Source organism: Vicugna pacos, chromosome 15 (assembly GCF_048564905.1).
Source record: "Vicugna pacos chromosome 15, VicPac4, whole genome shotgun sequence".
Classification (NCBI taxonomy): domain Eukaryota; kingdom Metazoa; phylum Chordata; class Mammalia; order Artiodactyla; family Camelidae; genus Vicugna; species Vicugna pacos.
Genome location: NC_133001.1, coordinates 6,489,769 through 6,516,718, shown reverse-complemented (window position 1 = coordinate 6,516,718; position 26,950 = coordinate 6,489,769). Strand labels below are relative to the sequence as shown.

Here is a 26,950-nt window from a genome sequence, read left to right as displayed (position 1 = left end):
TCTACTATAACCCATCCAGATGCAGATGTTTTGGTGGACATACATTTTCAGCTCTGTTGGGTACATATCAAGGAGCACAAATGCTAGATCCAGTGGTAAGGAGTATGCTTAGTTTTGTAAGAAACCGCCAAACCATTTTATAAATGTTCTCTCTGCCATTTTGCATTCCTACCAACAATGAGTCAGACTTTCTGTTGCACCACATCCTTGCCAGCATTTGACATTTTCAGGGTTCTGGATTTTGGCTAGTCTGATAGGTGTGTAGTAGTATCTTTTTGTTGTTTTAATTTGCATTTCCCTCATGACATGATGTCTTTTCATGTATTTATTTTCCTGCTGTACATCTTTTTTGGTGAGGTATCTGTTAATGTCTGTATTCTTATATTGGATTATTTTGTTGTTGTTTACTTTTAAGAGTTCTTTATATATTTCAGATAACAGTTTTTGATCAGATGTGTCTTTTGATCAGATATGTCTCCCAGACATATCTGGGAGTGACTTGACACAGACTTTTCATTCTCTTGACATTGTCTTTCACAGAACAGGAGTTTTTAATTTTAGTGAGTCTAGGTTACCAGTTATTTCTTTCAAGGATTGTCTCTTTGGTCCTGTGTCTTAAAAGTCATCACCATATTCAAGATCATTTAGGTTTTCTCCTATGTTGTTTTCTAGGAGTTTTATAGTTTTGCATTTTACATTTAGGTCTATGATCCATTTTGAATTAATTTTTTGAAGGGTTTAAAATCTGTGTCTAGATTTGTTTTTTCCACATGAATGTGCAATTTTCCAGCAGCATTTGTAGAAAAGACTTTTACTCTTAGTCCATTGTATTACCTTTGTCCCTTTGTCAGAGATCACTTGACTATTTACGTGGGTCTGTTTCTGAACTATGTTCCATTACAGTGATATATTTGTCTGTCATTTTACTAATACTGCACAGTCTTGACTACTGCAGCTTTATAGTAGGCCTTGAAGTCCGGTAGTGTCAGTCCTCCAACTTTGTTCTTCTCATTCAATATTGTGTTGAATATTCGGGCTTTTTACTTTTCCATATAAACTTTGGAATCAGCTTGTCAGTATTCACAAAATAACTTGCTGGAGTTATGATTGGAGTTGCATTGAATCTATACATCAGGTTGAGAGGAACTGAAAATCTTCACAATATTGAGTCTTCCTATCCATAAACGTGGAATATCTCTCCATTTATTTAGTTCTTCTTTGATTTCTTTCATATATTTTATTTTATAGGGTGCTAATATAGATGGTATTGTGTTTTTAATTTTAAATTTCACTTATTTGCTGATATATAGGAAAGCAGTTGACTTGTATATTAATCTTGTATTTGGCAACTTGCTGTAATTGTTTATTAGTTCTTAGAGTTTTTTTGTTGATTCTTTTAGATTTTGTACATAGATGATCATGGCATCTGCAAACACAGACAGTTGTATTTCTTCCTTCTCCAGTTGTATACTTTTTGTTTCCTTTACTTGTCCATTGCATTAGCTAGGAATTCTAGTATGATGTTTAAAAGGAGTGGTGATGTTTAACTCATTCTGATATATGTGGGAGAGCTTTTAGTTTCTTACCATGAAATATGATGTTAGCTGTAGGTTTGTTGTAGATATTCTTTATTAAGGAAGTTTTCCTCTATTCCTAGTTTACTGATAGTTCTATCATGAATAGGTGCTGGATTTTTTTCAAATTCTTTTTTTTTTTTGGCATCTATTGATACAATCACGTGATTTTCTTTTTGGGCTTTTGATGTGCTAGATTGCATCAATTGATTTTTGTATGATGAGAACTAGTCTTGCATATGCGGGATAAATCTCACTTGGTCATGGCATATGATTATACTTTGTTGAATTTGATTAGTTAATACTTTATGGAGGATTTTTGTATCTGTATTCAGGAGAAGAGATACTGGTCTATATTCCCGCCCTCTGAAATATCGTTACCTGGTGATTTTATTAGGCTAATGCTGGCTTCATAGAATGAATTAGAAAGTATCCCTTCTGCTTCTATTTTCTGAAAGAGTTTGTAGGGAATTGGTATAATTTCTTTCTTAAATGTTTGGTAGAATTTACCAATGAACCCACCTGGGCCTCGTGCTTTCTTTTTTAAAAGGTTATTAATTATTGATTCAATTTCTTTAATAAATAGGTGCCTATTTCAGAATGTCTTTTTTTTTCTTGTGTGAGTTTTGGCATATTTTATCTTTCAAGGAATTGGTCCATTTCATCTAGGCTGTCAAATTTGTGGCTATGTGGTTGTTCATAGTATTCCTTTATTATCCTTTTAATGTCCATGGGACCTATAGTGATATCCCCACTTTGATTTTTGGTATTAGTAATTTATGCTTTTTTTTTTTTTTTTCAGTTTGCCTGGCTAGAGGCTTATTGATTTTACTGATCTTTTCAAGAAAACCAGGTTTTGGTTTTGTTCTTTTTTTTTTTTTTTTTTTTTTTTTTTTGCTTACTTTGGACTTATTTGTTCTTGTTTTTCTAGTTTCCTAAGGTGGAAATTTGGAATACTGATTTTTAGATCTTTCGTCTTTTCTAATATTTGCATTCAGTGCTGTAAATTTCCTTCTGTGTGCTGCATCCCATAAATTTTCATAAGTTGTCTTTTCTTTTTCATTTAGGTTAATATATTTTAAAACTCCTTGAGATTTCTTCTTTGATTCATATTTTATTTAGAAGTCTTTTAATTTCCACATATTTTGGGATTTTTCAGTTATCTTTGTTGATTTCTAGTTTTATTCCTTTGTGGTCTAAGAGCAGACACTGTATGATTTCTGTTTGTTTTTTTTTTTAATTTGTTAAGGTGTGTTTATGGCCCAGAATGTGGCCTGTCTTGGTTAATGTTCCATATGACTTTGAGAAGAATGTATATTCTGCTGTTTTTGGCTGAAGTAGTTTATGTATGTCTGTTATATCCAGTATATTGATGATGATCTTGAGGTCAGCTGTTTGTTACTGATTTGCTGCCTGATGGATTTGTTTGTTTCTGATGAAGAGGTGGTGATAGTCTCCAGCTATGATAATGGATTTATCTATTTCTCCTTGCAGCTCTCTCAGTTTTTCTCAGGTAGTTTGACACTTCTTAGCCACATGTACATTGAGGATTGTTTTGTCTTGTAGAATTGACCCCTTCGTCATTATGGCGTGCCATTCTTTATCTCTGATAATGTCCTTTCTTTGAAGTCTGTTCTGTTTATCCTTGTTTTTAAAACTCTTTTTAGTGATTATCCTAGAATTTGTAAAATATATTTACAACTAGTCCAAGTGTATTTTCAATTAACACTATAGCACTTCATAGATAGTATGAGGTATGAGTACCTTCTAATAACAAAATCCAATTCCTCCCTCTCTTGTCCCTTATATCATTGCTGCCACTCATTTCATACATACATATACACAAGCAATGTTTTGAACAAACTATTATCGGTTAGACCAATTAAGAATAAGAAAAAAGATATTTTTTAACATTTGCTTATTCTTTCTTCTATTCTCTTCCTATCTTTATGTAGACCTGAGTTTCTGACCTGTATTTTCTCTTCTCTAAAGTATTTTTGTTAACAACTATTGCATGGCAGATCTCCTGGCAACAGATGCTCTTAACTTTTGTTTGTCTAACAAAGTATTCCTTTTTCAGTTTGAAGGATAATTGCATAGGGAGGGCATGGAATTCTAAGTTCATGGGTTTTTTTCTCTCAACACTTTAAATATTTCACTCTGTTTTCTTCTTGCTTGCATGGTTTTTGAGAAGTTGGAAGTAATTCTTTGTTCCTCTTTAGATAAGGCTTTTTTTCCCTCTGACTTCTTTCAGGAGTTTTTCTTTTTCTTTTTCTTTTTTTTTTTACATTTTAAAAAATTGAGTTATAGTCATTTTATAGTGTTGTGTCAATCCCCAGTGTAGAGTACAATTTTTCAGTTATACATGAACATACATATATTCATTGTCGCTTTCTTTTTCACTGTGAGCTACTACAAGATCTTGTATGTTTCCCTGTGCTATACAGTATAATCTTGTTTATCTATTCTACATATGCCTGTCACTATCTACAGATTTTGAACTCCCAGTCTGTCCCTTCCAACCCCTTCCCCCCTCCCCCTTGGCAACCACAAGTTTGGATTCTATGTCTATGAGTCTATTTCTGTTTTGTATTCATTTTTTTTTTTTAGATTCCACATATGAGTGATCTCGTATGATATTTTTCTTTCTCTTTCTGGCTTACTTCACATAGAATGACATTCTCCAGGGACATCCATGTTGCTGCAAATGGCATTGTGTTGTCATTTTTATGGCTGAATAGTATTCCATTGTATAAATATACCACCTCTTCTTTATCCAGTCATCTGTTGGTGGATATTTAGGCCGTTTCCATGTCTTGGCTATTGTAAATAGTGCTGCTGTGAACATTGGGGTGCAGGTGTCATTTTGAAGTAGGGTTCCTTCTGGATATATGCCCAGGCGCAGGATTCCTGGGTCATATGCTAAGTCTATTCCTAGTCTTTTGAGGAATCTCCATACTGTTTTCCACAGTGGCTGCACAAAACTGCATTCCCACCAGCAGTGTAGGAGGGTTCCCTTTTCTCCACAGCCTCTCCAGCATTTACCGTTTGTGGACTTTTTGAATGATGGCCATTCTGACTGGTGTGTGGTGATACCTCATTGTAGTTTTGATTTGCATTTCTCTGATAATTAGTGATATTGAGCATTTTTTCATGTGCCTATTGATCATTTGTATTTCTTCCTTGGAGAATTGCTTGTTTAGGTCTTCTGCCCATTTTTGGATTGGGTTGTTTGTTTTCTTTCTTATTAAGTCGTATGAGCTGCTCGTATATTCTGGAGATCAAGCCTTTGTCAGTTTCATTTGCAAGAATTTTCTCCCATTCCGTAGGTTGTCGTTTTGTTTTACTTATGCTTTGTTTCCTTTGCTGTGCAGAAGCTTGTAAGTTTCATTAGGTCCCATTTGTTTATTCTTGCTTTTATTTCTATTGCTTGGGTAGACTGCCCTAGGAGGACATTTTTGAAATGTATGTGAGATAATGTTTTGCCTATGTTTTCTTCTACGAAGTTTATTGTATCTTGTCTTATGTTTAAGTCTTTGACCATTTTGAGTTTATTTTTCTGTATGGTGTAAGGAGTGTTCTAGCTTCACTGCTTTACATGCTGCTGTCCAGTTTTCCCAACACCATTTGCTGAAGAGACTGTCTTTATTTCGTTGTATATTCTTGCCTCCTTTGTTGAAGATGAGTTGACCAAAAGTTTGTGGATTCATTTCTGGGCTCTCTATTCTGTTCCATTGGTCTATATGTCTGTTTTTGTACCAATACCATGATGTTTTGATTACTGTAGCTCTGTAGTATTATCTGAAGTCTGGGAGAGTTATTTCTCCAGCCTCTTTCTTTTTCTTCAGTAATGCTTTGGCAATTCTAGGCCTTTTGTGGTTCCATATAAATTTTATTATGATTTGTTCTAGTTCTGTGAAATATGTCCTGGGTAATTTGATAGGGATTGCATTAAATCTGTAGATTGCCTTGGGCAGTATGACCATTTTAACAATATTGATTCTTCTAATCCAGAAGCATGGGATATCTTCCCATTTTTTAAGTCTTCTTTAATTTCCTTAATCAGTGTTCTATAGTTTTCTATGTATAAGTCTTTCACCTCCTTGGTTAGATTTATTCCTAGGTATTTTATTACTTTGGGTGCTATTTTAAAGGGGATTGTTTCTTTACTTTCTTTTTCTGTTGATTCATTGTGAGTGTAAAGAAATGCAACTGATTTTTGAACGTTAATCTTGTAACCTGCTACCTTGCTGAATTCTTCGATTAGTTCTAGTCGTTTTTGTGTGGACCTTTTAGGGTTTTCTATATATAGTATCATGTCATTGCATATAGTGACATTTTAATCTCTTCTTTTCCAATTTGGATCCCTTTTATTTCTCTTTTGCCTGATTGCTGTGGCCAGTACTTCCAAGACTGTGTTGCATAGGAGTGGTGAGAGTGGACAGCCTTGTCTTGTCCCAGATTTCAGTGGGAAGCTTTTGAGTTTTTCACTGTTGAGTACTATGCTGGCTGTAGGTTTGTCATATATAGCTTTTATTATGTTGAGATATGTTCCCTCTAAACCCAGAGGTTTTATCATAAATGGGTGTTGAATTTTATCAAGTGCTTTTTCTGCATCTGTTGAGATCATCATGTGGTTTTTGTCCTTTCTCTTGTTGATGTGATATATTACATTGATTGATTTGCACATGTTGAACCACCCTTGTGTCCCTGGGATGAACTCCACTTGATCATGATGTATAATCTCCATACCCCACTTAAAGTCTTTGTTTTTCTGCTTTTCAGTTTCAGAGGTTTCTGTTGAGATATTCTTAGCTTCAAGATTCTTATCTTGGCCATGTCCAGTCTACTAATAAGCCCATCAAAAGCATTCTTCATTTCTGTTACAGTGTTCTTGACCTCTAGCATTTGTTTTTGTTCTTTCTTAGTATTTTCATCTCTCTGCTTACATTGTCCCTGTGTTCTTACATGCTTTCCACTTTATCCATTAGAACCCTTAGCATATTAATTATAGTTGTTTTAAATTCCCAGCCTCATAATTCCAGTATCTCTGCCATATCTGGTTTTGATGCTTGCTCTGTCTCTTCAGGTGGCTTTTTTTTGCTTTGTAAGTATGCTGTGTTGTGGGGCCTGTAGCTCGTATATTAAATTAAGAATTTTCACATTATGCCTTTCTGAATGAGAAGGCACAAGCCATCCACATGGGGTCAGCATACAGCTCTCTTAGCATCTGAGCTTTCACTTTAGGGAAGAGCAAACCCTGGGTTCATTTTGATTGAAGGCATAATGTCCGTACACTCATACAAGGAAGTAAAGTCACAAGATTTATTACTTACAGGTCCCAAAAGTCAGGGTGAAGTGTACAGTGAGCCAGGGGGAGGGTATTCCTCTGCCCTAGGTCACAAGTGAGCAGAAGATAGAGAGCAGGGTAGCAAGCACCTATTACTTGTAAGGTATTTGGGGCAGAGTTGGCTAACTTTTCATGAGTTCAACTCTAACTGGTTATTTTAAAAGGTGTCCTTGGAAAAACCAAGCAGGAGCTTGTGGCAGGAATCCTAAGCTCAGGTCCTTATCTAACTGTCCAGACTCTGGGTGTGAGCATGGTTGTCATACTGTAAAGTGCTTACGTAGCAACTCAAAATAGCTGTTTTCTCATCACAATTGACCCTGTGATGCCTAGGCATTATTAGTCTTTAGGGAAAATCATGGGCACTGTGTAGATGGTGGAGATATTAAAAGCTGCTGGCAGGGCTTTGGTCACCCAGCACATGAAACATCTGAGCAAAGCAAAAATGCCACTCTCAACAATACCAATAAACAAATGATAGTTTGAAATCCTGTCTGTAACCATCACCTTCCATTTTTGAGGGTCCAGCCAAGAAAATAAATCAAAGCCCATGGATAAGATTAAGGTAGGTATTTGATCTAAAACTTGGGTGAGATTATGGAATACTTGTACCTGTTGGGGCATCTTTTGTAAATTTGTCTGAATTTGTCCAGAATTATTCATGTTGATGCAGAAAGAGGTGCCCTTTACAGTGCCCCGCATCCCTTGGCCAGTACATAATCTAAAGCTAAATGGTTTATCAAAACCGTCTGCCCTAAAGAATCATGTTGTTGTTGCAATTAACGCTGGGCTCTGGTGTAACAGCCCAGAGTGTTCAGCCTGGGTGGCTGACAGACTGGTGTTTGCCTTAATAATTTGTTGTTGCATGCCCATTGTGGTGGTGCCTAAACTAACCCAGTTCCCATGAGGGATAATAGCAGACCCACTCCCAATGTAGCAGAGATGAAAACTGTACACTTTTGATATGAAAGGGCAGAAAGAGACAGTTGGGGGTCCTATTCAATGATACGTAAAGGTAGTCCCAGGGAGACTAAAGTACCTTGATATGAACAGACAGGACTTTCTGATGGGGAAAGGCAAGGGGGCAAACCCCTTTGCCTCCACTGGAAGTTGAGGAAAGGAGAAGTGCATATATGGGGAACCGTGTATGTGTGATGGCTCCAGGGTACTTAACCCATGGTGAACACTAACTGTTGTCACACTGGGATGCCCAAGTGAGTTGAGGTCCCCTCAGGCAGTTAAGCATGAGGCCCAAGACCAGGGGAATTGTGCTCCTTGGGATATGATACAGGTCATATTTATCCATGTGGTGTCACAGGTGGAATGTGTTGGTGCCTGGGCAGATATGAAGGATTATAAAGGGTGTGTCGAGGCTCCTGCCAGATGCCACCTACTGTTTTGCAAAGTGTTGCAGAGGAGCAGTTGAGCACCATAGAGAGTAGCCAGGCAAGCCACAGGGATGCAGGGGGTGCCTTCTTTTGGCCAAATAGGGACAGGGGCAAGAAATCAGCCAGGTAGGCCACTAACTCATGGAAAAGCATTTGTTGAGTCTGATAGCACATTTACCATTTAAAGCAGCCCAAAAAATGAGCTCTATTTTCTACTTGTTGCATAAAAATATTAAGACTATTGGTGAGCTTAAATGAGAGAATTGTGGAACCTTGAGTAGTGACAGTGGGAAAAGGTCCCCTTGGAGTGGTTGGGAGATGACCCTGTGGCTGCAGTCCTGGAGGGTATATGTATGGGGTGGGGGATTGGGGGTGGGTGCTGTGGTGATGGTAGCATTTGCAGCCAGGGACTGGTCCTCCCAACAGAAATTAAATTCACTAACCCTCAGTAGGTTGCATAATGTAGATCGGTCTACTGGGTGTCGTGAGGGCAAGCAATTAAGTGAAGCATTTAATCAGGCCCCCATAAGGTTATGAGGCTCAATATATACCTTGGTGTATCAAAATTCAAAGTTGTAGTGGAAAGTAGACTGGCAGTCACAGTACTGCCGCACCCTTGAGTAGCAAGCATAGTAAGCAAAGGAGCCTTTGGCCAAACACAGTTAACTCCACAAAATGCCACTGAATGGAATCATCAGCAGGGAATTTAGATAAACAAGCACTGAGTTCAGCAACTAAGTCCTGGGGAGTGCTCAGCATAACCAGCTATCATGTCTTCTCGGATGTCAGCTCTTCTATAGCAGAAGGTTGCGGAGGCAGCATTTGGGATGAAGTTGTATCTCGAGCTTTCATGGGCTGAGGTGTTGTCATTTCTCAGATCACATGTTTGGTACCATCATGGCATGGGGCATTGTCATTCAATAATGTTGTTGCAGGTAGAGGGAGCCATTTGAAAAGAGCAGTGTAATGGCTGGTAGCCTTTAAGCATTTGTGCCCTTTGTTCCTTTTAAGATAGAGGGCTTGAACACCCAGCTAGTATCCGTATCTGTGGCATTTCAGGCACAGCCCCTCTAAGGCTGACTTCCAGCGTGCATCATCCTCCCATCCTGGGGTTCATTTGTAGGTGAGTGCTGTGAGCTTCCAGTAACTTTTTAGCGTAGCCTCTCTGGGGGTGAATAGAAGCCTTATGACCCAGATGAAATAAAAGGCACAGAGTAAGGCCAACAGTAGTAGGCATCTGCATTTTGAAGTTTTGTGTCTGCCTGCTGACTGCCCCACGTGATGATTTGTTAATTGGGCTGTTGTAGGTCAGTATCTCATTGGTGACCTCCTCCAAAGTCAGGTAGAGCCAGATACTGTGATTGTATCACCACATGTCATCTTCTAACATTGCTGGTGTCGACCTGAGTGCCTCTTACCCCCTTTAGAGTTCCACACCATTCCTTTGGTGGGTCCAAGGTCAATTATTTTCACTTCCTGTACGGAGCTATAGTTAGGAGAAATGAGTCATCCACTAGAGCCACTGGAAATTGAAATTTCAGCTAGAATTACATATCAAGTGGATAAGTGTGGTCCAGCAGCAACCTAGTGGGTCTGTGTTCCTGCAATAGGCCAGGACTACCTATGACTGGGGAGTCATAGCTAACCACCCACCCTCAGGTCACCAGTGATTATTGGAAGGCAAGATAATCAACATTTTAAATCTGTAAAGGGACTCAAAATTGTTGGGGAAAATGTAAATAGTATTTTCCTGTGAGATGAAGGCATCAGATTTCCCAGTGATAACAATCTATCTTCCTTTGTGATTTGCAATTTTTTTTTTGGTAGGGACATACTTTCATTGCTTTCCTTTTTTTTTTTTTTTTCTCTTTATCTTTTGTGATATTTTCTTTGTGTCTATCTTGGGGCTTACATAAAACATGTTATGGTTACAGCATAGACAACTGGGATTATGTCAAGTTAAAAAGCTTCTGCACAGCAAAGAAACAATTGCTAGAGTGAAAAGGCAAACTATGGAGTGGGAGGAAATATTTTCAAACTATATATCTGATAAAGAAGTTAATACCCTGAATGCATAAGGAACTCCTAACCAACTACAGTAGCAAAAAACAAACCCCCAAAAAATCCAATCTGATTTTAAAAATGGGCAAAGTATTTGAATAGACATTCCTCCAAAGATATCCAGCTGTCCAACAAGTAAATGAAAACATACTCAACATCACTAATCATCAGGGAAATACAAATGAAAACCACAATGAGATATCACCTCACACTCATCAGGATGGCTGCTTCAAAGAGCCAAAAGATAACAAAGGTTGGAGAGGATTTAGAGAAATTGAAATACTTATGCACTGTTGGAAGAAATGTAAATTTGTGCAGCCACTGTAGAAAATAGTATGGAGGTTCCTCAGAAAGATAAAACTAGGGTTACTGCATACCATCCAGCAACCTTACTTCTGAGTATATACCTCAAAAGAATTGAAATTAGAATCTTGAAGACATGTCTGCGCTCGTATGTTCATTGCAGCATTATTCATAATAGTTAAGATTTCACAATAATCAAGATAATGGAAACAACCTATATGTTTATTGATGGATGAGTGGATCAAGAAAATGTGGTAAATACATAAAATGGAAGATTATTCAGCCTTAAAAAAGAAAGAAATCCTGCCATATGCAACAACATGGATGAATGTGGAGGACATTGTGCTAAGTGAAATAAGCCAGTTACAGAAGGACAACTTTATGATTCTACTTACATGGGATTTTGAAAATAGCAAACTCACAGAAAAAGAGTAGAATGGTGGTTACTAGGGTTGTGGTGAGTAGGAAATGGCAAATTGGTGTTCGGTGGATATATAGTTTCAGTTATACAAGATAAACCAATTCTAGAGATACTTACTCCACAACATGGTGCCTATAATTGATAACACTGCATTGTGCACTTAAAAAAGAAATGTACCCTTTGTCAAGAGGGCAGATCTCTATTAAGTGTTCTTAACACACACACACACAAATATTTTTTAAAAGGAATCTAATGTGGCAAATATGAATGAAAAGTGCTTAAAATAAATATTAATATTTGGTACTCAGTATCATATTTTATAAAATAACATCATGAACAGGTGGGGCTTAAGCCAGCAAAGCAGATAGTTCAGTATTAGGAAATTTATAAACATAAGTTTTATTTTAACAGGAGAACTGTAGTCATTTCCGTAGGTTCCAAAAAGGTATTTGGGAATAAAAATTAAAAAGCTATTCCCAATTAGATATCTTTCTTTGGGTTAGAGTAGAACAGCAATGGCTCAGTATGGTAAAGAATCTGTATTTGAAATTGGCGATCAGCATATTCAAAGATCAGATACTTTTTTTATACATATAAAACATTTGTAAGTGATGCTACCATAAATGGTCAAGTAGGGAATGCCAGGGCTCCATTTCTGCACAAAAATAACTAATAATCTAGCAAAAATCTGTCAGAATCAACTTTAGTAAAGCTCTGGAACCTAGTTAGAACTTGAAAAAAAAAAAAGGAATGATTACTGAAGTAAAAAGCTGTTGTACTACAGTAGGAGAGCACTAAAGTATCTTAAATAGTGCCTAACTGTCCCCCAATCTGCAGTAGCTTTGAAAATAACAGATCACACTCCTGATGCAGGTTCGTAGTTACAGAGGGTGCAAATACAAGTCTTACTCTTTAAAAATTGTTTTTGAGTACTTCAGCCTGTTTGACAGCTCCCTAATGGACTGGTGTAGGGGCTTCCCTTTGATTTACTCAACTAGGAGCTTCCCCTGGGCTGAGGCAACTTCCCTGTTTGGCAAAAGCATTTTATGGCCAAAGTATTGGCTGCAGCAGCCTGATTCTAGGGATAACAGTTAGGATAAACAACAGACACACCAAAAAGCTTAGGAAGGAAGCAGTTGAGAAAGGACATAACATGGGGAATAGGACTGTTAAAGGTCCTCCTTATACTGAGAAATTCCCTGCTTATACTGGAAATGCCCAGAGCTGGACTGATTCTCAGAAAAGGGCTGAGGAAGACCCTAAACTTTCATTTCTGGCTGACCTTTCAGGCTTTGCATTGCACAAGCTGTAAGTGAAGGTTAAGGCAGTGCTGTAAAGGATCTGGCTAAGTGTTGGAGTGCTTCAGCATAGAGGAAATCAGAACAGACTGAGAGAGGTTGTTTTTCTTTTTTCTTTTTGACTGCAAGTGTTTAAGGAAACTGTCAAAATAATAGCTGAGAATTAAGCTAAGGGAACGCAGACTTCAGTGCCACACACAACAAAGAATAAAGACTTTTTACAAAAAAAGCTTAGAAAAGTATCAAACAATAATCCATAAAAAGCAGCAACACCAAGTTCCAGATGAGGGAGAATCTGATACCCAGAATTGCCACACTATATTTGATATGTCCAATTTTCAACAAATTATGAAACACTTAAAGAAGCAAAGTATGGCTGTTCTCAGGGGGAAAAAGTACAGTTGACCCTTAAATACAGTGTGGGGGTTAATCCACATATAACTTGTATTCAGCTTTCCATTTCTGTGATTTCTCTTCATCTTTGGATTCATCCAGCCATGGACATGTAGTACTGTAGTGTTTACTACTGCAAAATATTTGCATATAAGTGGATCTGCATAGTTGAAATCCACGTTGTTCAAAGATTGACTGTAATTAATAAAAACTGTCCCTGAGAAAGCCTAGGAATCATAAGAAAAAGATTTTAAATCAACTTTCTTAAATATGTTCAAAGAGCTAAAGAAAGCTGTGGTCAAAAAAATAAAACCAAGAAAAGTATGTCTCACCAAGTAGAGATGTCAAAAAAGGCATAGCAGTTATAAAAAAGATCCAAACTGAAATTCTACAGCTGAAAATAAAATAACTGAACTCAAAAATCCTCTAGAAGGTTTCAGTACCAGATTTGAGCAGGCAGTAAAAGGAATCAGTGAACTTGAAAATAGGTCAGTTGATCTTTATCAAGCTTGAAAGCCCAGAAAGAGAAAAGAATGAAGAAAAACAGGGCCATGAGATACCACCAGCATACCAACATATATATATATCATGGACGTTCCAAGGAAGACAAAAGAAGGAAAGAACAAAAATAACATTTGATGAAGTAATTGATGAAAACTTCCTAAATTTGATGGAAGACATGTATACATCCAAGAAGCTTAATGAACTCCAAGCAGCATGAACTGGAGTTGCACACTGAGACACTTTAGAGTTGATCCTCGAACAATGTGGCTTAGTTCACTTAAAATTATGTCCTCAGAGTTCACCCATGTTGTAGCATGTGTCAGTTTCCTTCCTTTTTAAGGCTGAATAATACTCCGTTGTGTATATGTACCACATTTGTATATCCATTCATCCATGAATAGACACTTGAGTAGCTTTTGGCTGTTGAATAATGCTGCTGTGAAAATGAGCATATGGAAATATCTCCTCAAGACTCTGCTTTTTAATTCTTTTGGGTATAGACCCAGAAGTGGAATTGCTAGATCATATGGTCATTCTGTTTTTATGTTTTTGTGCACTGCCATACAGTTTTCCATAGCAGGTGCACCATTTGACATTCCCATCATTAGTGCACAAGGATTTCAATTTCTTCACATTCTTACCAACATTTGTTATTTTCTGTATTTTTTTTCATAATAGCCATCCTACAGGTATAAAGTGATATATCATTGTGCTTTTGATTTGTATTTCCCTTATTAGTGATTTGAACATCTTTTCTTGAACTTGTTGGCCAGTTGTATATTTCTGGAGAAATGTCGATTTATAAAGACCTTTGCCCATTTTTGAATTGGGCTCTTTGTTTTTTTGTTTGAGTTGTGAGAATTCTGTTCTAGATATTATTCCTTTATGAGATATATAATTTGCAAATACTTTCTCCCATTCTGTAGGTTGCCTTTTAACTCTGTTGATTGTGTACTTTGATGCAGTTTTAAATTTTGATGTCCAGTTTATATATTTTTACTTTTGTTTGCCTGTCCCTTTAGAGGCAGTTTTTATGTATGGAGTGCTAAGTCATTCTTCCACACATGGGTATTTAGTTGTCCCAGCACTGTTCACTGAAAAGACTATTCTTTCCCAATGAATTTTCTTAGCCTCTTTGTCGATTCATCATAAACGTTAGTATTTATTTCTGGAGTGTCAGTTCTATTCTCTTGAGACCTATGTGTCTGTTGCTGTGCCAGTACCACCCTGTTTTGATTACTGTAACTGTGTGGTAAGCTTCACAATCAGAAAGTGAGTCTTCCAACTTTGCAACTTTGTCATTTTCCAGATTGTTTTGGCTACCATGGGTCCCTTGAATTTCTGTAAGAACTTTAGGATCTGCTTGTCAATTTTGGGTGGGTGGAGAAGCCAGCTGGCATTTTGCTAGGAACTACCTTGAATCTATAAATCTGCAGATCAATATAGGAAATATTGCCATCTTAGCAACATTGTCTTCTAATCCTTTGGACCAGTTTTCCTTTTATTTTAATCTTGTAATTTCAACAATGTTTTGTGGTGTATTAGTCTTATATTTATTTTGATAAATTTTGTCTTAAGTATTTTCTTCTTTATGCTATTGTAAATGGAATTGTTTTATTTCATTTTGGGATTGTTTGTTGTGTATTGAAATACAGTTGACTTTTGTGTATTGAGCTCATATCATGCAACTTTAATGGATTTGTTTATTAATCCTTTTTGGTTTTGTATGGTTTCCTTGGGATTTTCTATATAGAAGATCATATCATCTGCAAATAGAGATAGTTTTATTTCTTCCTTTCCTTTCTGGATTTCTTTGAATTGCTTTCCAGATTGCCCTGGCTAGAACGTTCAATATGATATTGAATATAAAAAGAAGAATGGACATCCTTTGTCTTGTTCCTGTCCTAAGGACAAAGCATCTGGTCTTTGACCATTTAGTACAATGTTAGCTGTGCATCTTTTGTAAATGCCCTTCATCTGGTTGAGAAAGTCCCTTTTATTTATAGTTTGCTGAGTGGTTTCCTCATGAAAGAGTGTTGGATTTTGTTGAGCTGAACCAGTAGTATCTTTTAAGAGTCTGTTCCATATCTAATGATAACATTGTTGGGATGTAACAAAAGTTTTTACGGCTTTTCTGGAAAAGGTTATATGAAAATAGTAAAATTTATTTGCAGAGAAAAGCAACAAATAATATACAAGGAAACTCCCATAAAGTTATCGGCTGATTTTTCAGCAGAAACTCTACAGGCCAGAAGGGAAGTGGCATGATATATTTAAAGTGATGAAACGGAAAAACTTACAACCAAGAATACTCTATCCAGCAAGGTTCTCGTTCAGATTTGATGGAGAAATCAAAAGCTTCATAGATAAACAAAAGCTAAAAGAATTCAGTACCACCAAACCAGCCTTGCAACAAATATTAAAGGAACTTCTCTAGTCATCAAACAACAAGAAAAGAAAATAAAAAAGAAGAAAGAAAAAAAAGACCTAGAAAATAATGCTTTGGCAATTTAGGATCTTTTATGATTCCATATAAGTTTTGGAATTATTTGTTCTAGTTCTGTGAAAAATGTCATCAGTATTTTGACAAGGTTTGCATTGGATCTGTAGATTGCTTTGGGTAGTACAGCCATTTTGATAATGTTGATTCTTCCAATGCAAGGTCATATGGTCACATCTGGCTGCAAAAGAAATGGGAAACTTCTCCAGCTTGATGGTCATGTGACCAGAAGTTGGGGTAAGGGACCTCTGGTACTAAAAGAAAAAGGTGAGAATACTGGGGGACAACAGTAGTCTTTGCTTTTGTTACTTTAGTGAAAAATTTTTAGAAAAAAACTGTGTAGTCTTAGTTATCATAAGCCATTTTATTCTATAGATAACTGTCTTTTTCTTACGGTGTTCTAACCTGTTTTGTTGTAAAAGCTCAATATTACCTTCACGGTAAGCTCTTAGCCTAGGTAGAAAACTGATTTTTATAAAACTACTCGGACTACTTCAAGGAAGAATTGTTTATATTTTCTAGGGTTTACAGAGTCCACGGGGAATAGGATGCAAGTCAGAAGCTGTATGTAGTCACATTATTATTGAGAGCCATGAAAAAGGATGTTTCCGGACTCTAACTGCTGAACAACCACAATTGGACAGCCACCCTTATGTTTTCAGACCTGCTGAATCCTCAGAAATGATCAGAAGAAGACAGTGGAGCCCATCATCGTGGAGGACCAGGCACATTAACCTCTCCAAGTCAAGTGTAGACCAGAGCAACTCCCACTTCAGAGTTTGGAATTCCTCGCAGTTACAAAGTCATTCCCCATTTCAACACTTTACAGCTAATGACTTGAAAATTAGCGAGGGTCTTCGAATGCCATTCCGTGAAAATTTGGATCCTTGGCTATCAGAATTAGTAGAACCTACTTGTATGCCACCTGAAGAAATGGATTATCATTCTTCACCACAGGCGCTGCCCCCAGAACCCATGAAAAAGTTTACTACCTCCATCACTTTCTCATCTCACCGACATTCTAATTGTTTTTCAGATTCCTCTTTTCTTAAGGTTGGTGTTACTGAAGGTAGCCAGTGTACTGGAGGATCTGTGGGGGTATTTAATTCCCATTTCACTGAAGAGCAAAATCCTCCTAGAGATCTAAAACAGAAAACCTCTTCCCCTTCATCATGTAAAATCATTAGTCAGTCACCAGGTAAAGCTGTGACTATTTTAACAGAAAGTAGTAGGCAAAGCCAAAAATTATCTGTTGAACATTCTCACCAAGAAGTAAAACTCTTAGAAAGATCAGATTTTAAAGACAGTCATTCTAAGCCCAGTAGCAGTGCAAATGGTAGCAATTTCAAGGAAGTTCATTCTTCTGATAACCCTACCCTTGTTAGCATGAGCAGACCAAGTTCCACACTAGGAACAAAAGAGAAGAATGTAACTATTACTCCAGATCTTCCTTCGCACACTTTTCTTGAACAGCAAGAGTTCTTTGAACAAAGCAGAGCCCCACATGCAGATCACCATGTGAGAAAACAATCTCCCCCTCCTCAGCATCAGGATTACATAGCTCCAAAGCTTCCTTGTCGTATTTTTCTTGAAAAGCGAGAACTCTCTGAACAGAGGAAAGCCCCACATGTAGATCATCAGGTGAGAGAAAACCACTCTCCCCTTCCTCAAAGGCAGGATTATATAGCTCCAGATCTTCCTTCTTCCATTTTTCTTGAGCAGCGCCAGCTATTTGAACAAAGCAAAGCCCCAGATGTAGATCCCATGAAAAAACACCATGCCCCCCTTGCTCAAGGTCAGGATTATGTAGTAGAAAAGAATAATCAGCAGAAACCTAAATTACATGTTTCTGATATGATAAATGTTGAAGCCAAATCCAATAATGTGGTCTCCCCGTCAGTCCCAGATCAGTGTACAGTAATAACATCCACATTTATTCCACCTTCAAATAGAAAAGCACTTTCTTACGTTCGTATAACTCTTTGTCCCAAGACTCCTTCCAAGCTGGATAGTGGAACCTTAGATAAAAGATTTCATTCATTGGATCCTGCCTCTAAAACAAGAATGAATAGTGAGTTTAACTCTGACCTACAAACTGTATCTTCAAGATCATTGGAACCAACCTCCAAATTATTGACCAGTAAACCTATAGCACAGGATCAAGAATCTTTAGGTTTTCTAGGACCTAAATCTTCACCGGACTTCCAAGTCGTACAGTCTCCTCTTCCAGATAGTAATATTATTACTCAGGACTTGAAAACCATACCTTTTCAGAACAGCCAGATAGTAACCTCAAGGCAAACACAAGTGAACATTTCAGATTTGGAAGGATATTCCAGTCCAGAAGGGACTCCAGTATCTGCAGATCGGTGAGTCTCATTGTGATGACAAGCAAGCTGATGGAATTTGTGATAAAGGGTTTAAAATACTTAAGCAAATGTAAGTTCTTGGGGGAGAGGCAGTATGATTTCTCTTAGAGCAGGTTGTATTTGCCTTCTCTAGAAGTCTTTAAAGGAATAAATATCTGAGTAAGAGGAAACATCTGAAAGTAGTATATTTATACTTTCAAAGGGCTTTTGACAAGACTTGACATCAAGTGTTTTAAAACACTGAATTTCTCTGAGAAGAATCTTCAGTCATTGAGTGGTACAGTTTACTAATTCCTTGTTTATCACATTGGAGATAAGCTGAAGACGAGGCTTTGGGTGGGGATATGTGCATGTGCTGCCTGTCTCCCTCTCTGTTTCCATTTCATGATTCCTCTCAAATATTTAGTATTTGCAATGAAAACAAGGTAACTTCTCAGTGGAGATTCCTGGCAGACATCACTTTAGCCAAATATCAAAGTTAATATCACCAGCAATACATGTCAACTTAACGTACCCCCTAATGTGTTACTCAACTTCACAGTGTCTGTAGGAATGGAAACCCAGTTTAGGGATAAATGCATTCGACTTATATTACTCAGCCTAATTTTAAGACTGTCATTAATTCAGTTTTACATTAATGAGATGCTTACCGTATGGCTAAGCACATAACCCAGTTCCACCTTATAGTTGAGAAGGTAGCACTGGGGAGCACTGGCCTTGGAAAAAAGGGAAAAAATGTTTAATCAGTATCCACATGTGGTAGTCATGGCAGTGAGGGACTTAAATATGTTATCTCATTTAATACTTGTGATAACCCTGTGAGGATTAAAAGATTGACAGGTTTATATACAACACTTAAACTCTTCTAAGTGGTAAAATGCCAAGTTATTGGAGCTGAATTCCTTGAATGAGAAGAAAATTATAGGTGATTATAAATATGAACTAATAATAATGCCGTTTGTTCAGAATGTACTAAATACCAGGCATTACAGTTGATGTGTGTATCACTTTATACTTAGTATAATCATCAAAGCTAGAGATTATTACTTCAGTTTTATAGATTTTAAGAACCTAATACTTAGAGAAATTAAATGTTTTGCCCAGAATTACATGGCCATTAAGTGTTAGATGTGGCATTTGAACCTGGGTTTGTCTGACACCAGAGTCCACAAATAATTGAAACTATATATACATATACACACTCATGTGTGTGTGTGCATAAAACAAATGTAAGTATATGTTTTAAACTTTTTTTATTTTGAGATACTTTTAGTCTTACAGAGGAGTTGCAAAAATAGTAGAAAGAGCTCCTGTGTAAATTATCTATTGCAGTGTAATGTATTACCCTGAAACGTAGCAGCTTAAAACAATAAATATTACCCCAAAGTTTCTGTAGGTCATAAATCCAGGCATGGTTTAGCTGGGTTCTTCTAACTCAGGGTCTCTCACAAGGTTACAAACAAGGTATTGGGTCTAGCTGTGTTCCCATCTCCAGGCTTGACTGAGAGGATGTCCTCCAAAACTCACTCACATAGTTACTGGCCAGAGACATCAGTTTCTTCCTTCCATAAGGCAGCTCACATATGACAGCTGAGCTTCTCTCAGAGTGAGCAAGTGAGAGAGCAAGAGTGGGTGCCCACAACAAAAGCCATCGTCTTTGTAACCTAAGCTTGGAAGTGAATCTTACCACTTCTGCCACATTCCATTAGAGAGAAAAGAAATCACCCTTAAGTCAAGGGTTGGGGGTTAAGCAAGGGCATGAGTACCAGGAGGCAGAGATCCTTGCAGGGATATTTTAGAGTTTGCCAGAATACCCTTTGCTAAAGCTCCTCCTTATATTAGGATTACCCTATGACATCATAACAGTAAAACATTTAACCAAAACTGAGAAATTCTTGATATAAAATTTTAGTAAAATATATAAACTGATTTGGATTTCCCCTGATTTTGCCACTTTTCTGTTTCAGGTCCATCCCAGGATCCCACTTTGCATTTAATTATCCTGTCTCCTTGTCTCCTCAGTCTCCTCTAATCTGTGGCAATTTCTCAGTCTTTCCTCATTTTTCATGACCGTGACACTTCGAAGAGAATTGATTAGTTATTTTGGAGAAAGTCTTTTCAATTTGGCTTTGTCTGATGTTGTCTCAAGATTAGATTGAGAGGGGGAGAGTATAGATCAAGTGGTAGAATGTGAGCTTAGCATGCACCAGGTCCTGGGTTCAATCCCCAGTATATCCACTGAAAAAGTAATTAAATAAACCTAATTACCTCCTTCCCAAATAAAATAAAATAAAATAAAAATACATGAGAACAGTAACTTTAAAAAAAGATGTTATTTATATAAAAAAAGATTAGATGGAGATTATGCATTTTCAGTGCATCTTGTCAGGGAACGCATCAAATTGTTAAGCATTACTGGTGATGTTAACCTTGATCACTTGGCCAAAGTACTGTCTACCAATATGCTCCACCATGAAGTTAATGTTTTTCCTTTGTAAGTACTAAATATTTGAGGGATACTGATAGACTATGCAAATATCTTATTTCTGCTCAAACTTTGATCACTAATTTTAGCATTCTTCAAGTGGATCTTGCCCATAGCAGTCGTTACTCTGATATTCCAATGGAGTTCCTTCATTATTTCCTTCATTCCTTCTACATTTATTAATTGGCATTCTTCTGTAAGCAAGAACTGTTGTTCCTCCTCCATTTATTTATTTCATTAGTTTTTCATGTGCATCAGTATGGACTCAAGGACATTTATTTCATTCTTTGGATGCAAAAGTACTCAAGTTGTTTCAGTTTTAGCTACTAACATTTTCATATTGGCTACTGTACCTTCCCCTAGCTCTGAAATCATTTTTCCAAAGAATTCTTGTTTCTTTTTTTTTTTTTTTTTGAGAATAGGATTTTTTTTCTAGCTTTATTGAGGTAAAATTGACGTATAACATAGTTTAAGGTTTACAGTGTGTTGATTTGATACACATATGTTGCAAAGTAATTACCATCATAGCATTAGCTAACACCACCATCAGGTCATATAATTATCATTACTTTTTTGTGGTGAGAAAATTTAAGATCTACTCTCAACGACTTTCAACCATATAATACATTATTGTTAATATCATCACAGTGCTGTGCGTAGATCCTCAGAATTTACTCATCTTCTAATTGGAAGTTTGTACTCTTTGACAAACAAATATTTCCCCATTTCCCCCCAACTGGGGACCAGTTTTCTTATTTTTTATTTGTCTGTATTTGATTTTTTTTAAATAGATTCTAATTTTCTATTGAGATTCTCCTTATTTTTATCTATTAATCCCTATCTTGTACTCTCAATATATTAATAATCACTTTTGAAGACCTTCTGTGCTAACTCCACTATCTGAATCCTTTGTACATCAGTTTGTCTTGTGTTTTTTCTCTTAATTTTTAGTCATTTTTTCCTGCTTCACAAATTTTATAATTCTTGATTGTGTGGTGGGCATTGTGAATAAAAAAAATCATAGAGACTGAAGATGCTATTACTTTGCACCAGAGAAGATTTACCCTATTCTCTGTTAATCAGGTGGAATGGCAGGTCACTCCAGTCATCTCAAGAATTTTACTAGGTCAGAGTTGGGTTGGAGCTTTATTTGTCTCATTCTACCTATGATTTTTTCCTGATTTGTGGCCTCCCTGGGTTTTTGCTTTAGCTTGACAGATCTTTATTTCCTTAGTAGTTAAATTACGGTGCGTTCTCGGTTCAGTATTTCAGATGTTTGAGCTCAGTTCTTTAGGCTCTTAGCCCTCTCAGCCCTCACAGCTTTAACAGATGTAAAGGGAAACCAGTATGTATTTACTGCAGTTACACTTTTTCAGTGGAAATTTGTCTCATATACACTGAAACATTGAAGATGATTTCACTTTTTCTGACTCAACTCCCTTCTTGGGGGTGGCATTTCTGGGTTTTTGTTGCAAGCCTGGTAGATCTCTTAATTCCTCACTTTTGAAAGTTGTCTCCCTCAGGCATCAGTTAGTTAGCTTCCTGCCTTATGCAGGTTCAAAATCTGGCAAATGTCTTGAGGAGGAGACCTAATGTTTGTCACAGACCCCTCTATCTGGTGGGGCTTGGTTTGTTAGTAGTGCCATGACTATGCAGGAAATTTCACTCTGCTTTCCTGGCTCAGTCCCCCATCATCCCGTACCATCCTAACACTAAGGAAATGTCCTGCAGGGGAAAATTGACTTGACATTCTGCTAGATTTTACTCCATCATGTCATCAAATTAGTTTATGAAAAGCTCTAGTGATTTCTCTTTTTCAGTGAAGTATGTCTCCCTACACCAAACCCCAGCCCAGAATCTCTAAATGTCCCTTTCTAGCATATTAGTTGATACTGTTTCTTGATTGCTTCCATAGTTCTATGATTTTTAAACTATAGTTTTTATAATTTATCCAATTTTGTTTACTTGTTGCAAGAGTGATGGCCTGTTGCCGCCTACTACAGGCATATTATTATGGAGACATTATGGGTTTTATTCCAGACCACAATAAAGTGACTATCATAATAGAGTCATATGAATGTTTTGGTTTCCCAGGGCCAGTAAGTTTTGTTTACAGTAGTCAACATAGTGGTCTGTTACGTGTGCAATAGGATTATGTCTAAAAAAATGTACATACCTTAATTAAAGAGTAGACTTCACTGCTAAAAAATGCTAACCATCATCTGAGCCTTCAGCGAGTTATAATCTTTTTGTAATAGTAACATCAAAGATCACAGATCAGCGTAACAAGTATAATAATAATGAAAATGTTTGAAATATTGTGAGAATTAACAAAATATGACACAGACATGAAGTGAGCAAACACTGTTGCAAAAATGGCATCAATAGACTTGCTCAACACAGGGCTTCCAAAAACCTTCAACTTATGAAAAATGCAGTGTCTGCGAGGTACAGTAAAGTGAAGCACAGGAAAACAAGCATGCCTGTACATCCTTCCTGGAATTGGAAATCTTACTTAGATCATCATTAATTTCTCTCTACATTAAGTTTTCTATTTAAGGTTCTTAACATGTTTTATTATACTTATTATTAGGTATTTGATGTTTTGATGGTAGTGTATATGACATTTTTAGTTTTTAATTTTATAATTTTTCAGGTTCTAAAAAATGTGAAATTTTTTAAAAGCTGATTTCTTAGCTGGCAACTTTTCTAAAAACCTTCTGTATTCTAGTAAGTTATCTGTTTTGGACTTTCTATATCCCTAATCATATCAAATATGAAAAATAACAGTATTACTTCTTCCTTTCTTATCTTTATATCTTCATTTCTTTTTTGTGTCCTACTGTTAATGCCATTTAAGACCTTTACTAATATGTTGAATAGAAAAGATAAGAGTTGATAAGAGTTGCTTTGTTCCTGATCTCACAGTGAACAATCTCCAACATTTCATAATAAATAAGATGGTGGCTCTGAAGTTTTTTGTAGTTTCCCTTTGCTGTGAGTTTTTTGTTAAATTATATCAAATGCCTTATCTGACTATATTGACAATGGTCATATACATTTCCTCTTCTATTTACTGATGTGGTAAATCAAATTGATTGCTTTTTGAATGTTAACTCATCTTGCACTTTTGGAGTAAGCCATCTTGGTAGGAATTCACACACACACATTTGATTGTCTAACATTTGTAGGACTTCTGCTTCTGTATTCATGAGGGAGATTGGCCTGTTATTTTCTTTTCTCACAATTGTCCTTTCAGTTAGTGGATAGTAGGCAGAGGGTAGAGATTTAAAAGCCCTTCTGATTTTGTGATATATTATAGCATTACTCCAATATAATTCAGCACAATATTACTGTTTTTAAAAATATACTTTTTAATTTTCAAATAATTGTAGATTAACAGAAAAGACAGAAAGATTGTAGAGTTCCCTTTACCCCCTCCCACTTTTTCCTACTGTTAACATCTTATACTCTCATAATACATTTTTCAAATTTAAGAAGCCAATGTTAATACATTACTGTAAACTAAACCTCAGATTTTATTTTGGATTTCATGTTTTCCCACTAATGACCTTTTTCTGTTCCAGGATCCAATTCACTATATCATGTTCATTTAGTTAGTTGTCATGTCTCCTTAGTCAATTCTGGTCTGTGACAGTTCCTCATTCCTTCCTTGTTTTTCATGATTTTGACAGTCTTGAAAAATACTGGTTTGATATTTTGTAGAATTTTTCTGAGTTTGGCTGATGTTTTTCTCATGATTAGACAGGAGTTATGTATTTGGGTAAAGAATATCGCAGAAGCACAGTGCTGTTCTCATCACATCATAACAGCCGAGTGTGTAACGTTCACATGATGTGAGCCATCATCTCTTGGATAACATGGTGTTTGCTACATTGCTCCACTAAAAGTTACTATTTCTCTCCTTTTATACTCTCTTCTTTGGAATCCAGTCATTAAATCCAGCCCATACTCAAGAGAGAAGGGAGAGATTAAGCTTCATCTCCTTGTGGGGAGGTGGGTGGTGGTGGGGGGTAAGATACCTACATATATTATTTGGAATTCTTCTTTTAGGAAGATTTGTCTCCTCCCTCCTATTACTTTGTATACCATCATTTATTTGCTCCATTCTGTTTTAATATGGAGTCTTTATAATTTTTATATGTAATTACAACCTTAAAAACCTCCAGTTCTCCCACTGACATATAAACTTTTTGAGGGAAGGCTTAGTTTCTTGTTTATTTTGTACACTCTATGCATTTACACAGTCCCCTAATTTATAATGGACTTCCAGTAATTTAAAAAAAGGAATGATTGTATTTTCACTTTAACTAAAAAATACCCTTTCTTCAGCTAACTTACATAATAGCATTCTAAATTGAAAATAAAAGTAGATTTTAAAATAAATAAAAGTACTCATTCATGATCACATTGTAATAAGTATCTAAGAAAGTGAAGGGTGCTGCAGAAATAACTTAACCATTTGTTTTGATGTATCGCCACAAAATATTCCCTGAAGCCACTTCTGGAATGAAATTAGAGTATTTGATTAGGCAAGGATATGACCTTCTGTGTCCTTTTCTCTTTTTCTTTCAGATCATCACGGGAGATTAAGGCCCCAGTTTCTTCCTTCTCTGGAAAAATGTCTTCTGATGCAGTTACTCAGATAACAACAGAAAGTCCAGGAAAAGCCATATTTTCATCTGAGATTTTTGTTAATGCTAAAGACCGTGGACATCAAATTCCAGAGACCAGTACGCAGAAGCTGGGCAATGTTCCTGTCAGGTTTGCTTCATCATCTTCAGTACAACAGATTACTGTTTCTCATGGCACTAATGGTAAGAGATGTATCTTTTCTAGTTAGAGTTTCTCTGGATATATGTCCAGGAGTGGGATTGCTGGATCATATAGCAACTCTATTTTTAGTTTTTTAAGGAATTTCCGTACTATTTTCCATAATGGCTGCACCAAATTACATTCTCATCAGTAGTGTAGGATAGTTCTTTTTCTCCACACCCTCTCCAGCACTTCCTGTTTGTAGACTTTTTAATGATGGCTGTTCTGACTGGTGTATCTGTATGCCTTCTTTGGAGAAATATATGTTTAGATCTTCTGCACATTTTTGGATTGGGTTTAGTTTTTTTTGACCCCTTGCCCCCCTCATTGGCAAATATTTTCTTCCATTCTGTAGATTCTCTTTTCATTTAGTTTATGGTTTCCTTTGCTGTGCAAAAGGTTGGTTGGTTGGTTGGTTGGTTGGTTGGTTTTTTGAGTCTGTTTTGTAGATAAGTTCATTTGTATCCTTTTGTATAGATTTTACATTTAAGTGATATATGGTATTTTTCTTTCTCTTTCTGACTTAACTTCACTTTGAATGACAATCTCCAGGTCCATCCACGTTGCTGCAAATGGCATTACTTTATTCTTTTTTATGACCAAGTAGTATTAAATTACATATATATATATATATATATATATATACACACACACACACACATCACATCTTCTTTGTCCAGTCATCTGTAGATGGAAATTTGGGTTGTTTCCATGTGTTGGCTTTTGTAAATAGTGCTGCTGTGAACATTGGGGTACATGTGTCTTTCGAATTATATTTTCCTCCAGATCTATGCCTAAGAGTGGGATTGCTGTATCATATGGTAAGTCTATTTTTAGTTTTTTGAGGAATCTCCATACTGTCTTCCATAGCGGCTGCACCATTTACATTTCCTACCAACAGTGTAGGAGGATTCCACACCCTCTCCAGCATTTATCATTTATGGACTTTTTAATGATGGTGTGCAAAAGTCTCTAAGTTTAATTAGGTCCAGTTTGCTTATTTTTGCTTTTATTTCCAATGCTCTAGGAGATGGAGCAAAGAAATATATATTGCTGCGATTTACATGAGAGTGTTCTGCCTTTGTTTTGCTCTAGGAGTTTTATGGTATCCAGTCTTACATTTAGGCCCTTAATCCATTTTGGGTTTATTTTTGTATATGATGTTAGAGAATGTTCTAATTTCATTCTTCTACAGGTAGTTTTCCAGTTTTCCGAGCACCACTTACTGGAGAGACTGTCTTTTCTCCATCATATATTCTTGCTTCCTTTGTCATGGGTTAATTGACCGTAAGTGCATGGGTTTATTTCTGGGCTTTCTATCTTGTTCCAGTAATCTATGTGTTTTTGTCCCAGTACCATAGTGTTTTGATTATTGTAGCTTTGAAGTCAGGGAGTGTGATCCCTCCAGCTCCATTTTCTTTCTCACGATTGTTTCGGCTGTTCAGGGTCTTCCATGTTTATGTAAAAAGTT

At 36.6% G+C, this 26,950-nt stretch overlaps 2 protein-coding genes across 3 annotated transcripts in view; both read left to right on the top strand.

Moving 5' to 3' along the window:
* LOC102538218 (retinol dehydrogenase 12-like) overlaps positions 1-26,950 on the top strand; it is a 305,649-nt gene that overhangs the window by 215,648 nt on the left and 63,051 nt on the right. The gene's annotated exons all lie outside the window — the stretch shown is intronic.
* The window catches only part of ALMS1 (ALMS1 centrosome and basal body associated protein), a 135,787-nt gene that overhangs the window by 52,847 nt on the left and 55,990 nt on the right, over positions 1-26,950 (top strand). For both annotated transcript variants that reach the window (XM_072937564.1, XM_072937565.1), the window contains 2 exons: positions 16,312-18,158; positions 25,240-25,481. In XM_072937564.1, coding sequence (XP_072793665.1) covers positions 16,312-18,158; positions 25,240-25,481 — 2,089 coding nt within the window. The remainder of the gene's footprint in view (positions 1-16,311; positions 18,159-25,239; positions 25,482-26,950) is intronic.